Source organism: Trichinella spiralis, assembly GCF_000181795.1.
Source record: "Trichinella spiralis strain ISS 195 chromosome Unknown Scfld5244, whole genome shotgun sequence".
NCBI lineage: Eukaryota > Metazoa > Nematoda > Enoplea > Trichinellida > Trichinellidae > Trichinella > Trichinella spiralis.
This window is the reverse complement of record NW_003532183.1, coordinates 1-838: the sequence shown is the minus strand read 5'-3', so window position 1 is coordinate 838 and position 838 is coordinate 1. Positions and strand designations below refer to the sequence as shown.

General features: G+C 55.8%; 1 protein-coding gene across 1 annotated transcript; it reads left to right on the top strand.

Moving 5' to 3' along the window:
- Nucleotides 1–65: 65 nt before the first annotated feature.
- On the top strand, nucleotides 66–705 carry Tsp_15514 (conserved hypothetical protein; the record flags this gene model as incomplete). The annotated part of the gene is made up of 1 exon (XM_003366883.1): nucleotides 66–705. A coding segment is annotated over exon 1 (640 nt), but the record flags the coding sequence as incomplete, so codon positions are not given.
- Nucleotides 706–838: the final 133 nt, after the last annotated feature.

The window sequence follows — 838 nt, the reverse complement described above, 5'->3', positions numbered from 1 at the left end:
TACTGCGAAAGAACCTCCGAGAAGCGGAACTTATATTCCGGTCAAAGCTGGCTCCGTGGCAGAAGATGGATGCGTACCGGACTTACGTACTGCCACGTTTGACATTTCAGCTTATGATTGCTAAATTTAACAACATCAAGCAATCGGCCGGGCAGTATGACCGCGCAATATTGAGGCTCGTGAAGCGTTGCTTCCAGCTTCCGGTGGAGACGTCCACCGACTTCATTAGAGCCCCCAGACAGTGTGGTGGTCTGGGCGTGCCATCATTGCGTGAGTTGTACGCAACCGCAAAGGTTTCGCGGGCACTCAAGATGCTCTGGTCTCCCTGTCGGGTAGTCTCGAGCCTGGCAGCCAGTCAGCTTCAGCGAGTTGCGTCCGCGTACTTTGCGAAGAGGTTGAGAGATGTTGAGGCGGCTGACCTCTCTACCTTCATGAACGCCGCGCGATCTACGCCGCTAGATCGGTCAGGGTATCCGACTTGCTTGTGGATGGACGCACGCAAGCAGATGTCGTACCTGACAAAGGTAGCCGGCGTTGACTGTTACTTCCTCGTTGGCGAGGCTGGGACCTCTTTCTTCATCCGGAATGGCCTCGGTCAGACGGTCTCAGTTCTAAGCCCCTTGAGGAAGAACAAAGTTATGAGCGTTTTAGGGGGGGCGATCCAAACTCGCCATCTGGACGCCTGGCTCCAATGCAAGCGCCAAGGTAAGACTGCGAGCTGCATTGTGCTCGACCGGTCATCCTCCCGTTTATACGACCGGACGGTACACCAGCTTTGCAGCTATGCGCTTGCGTTGCCCGCTCGCCTGGATTTGTTACCTTGCCCGGGGCGAGATCC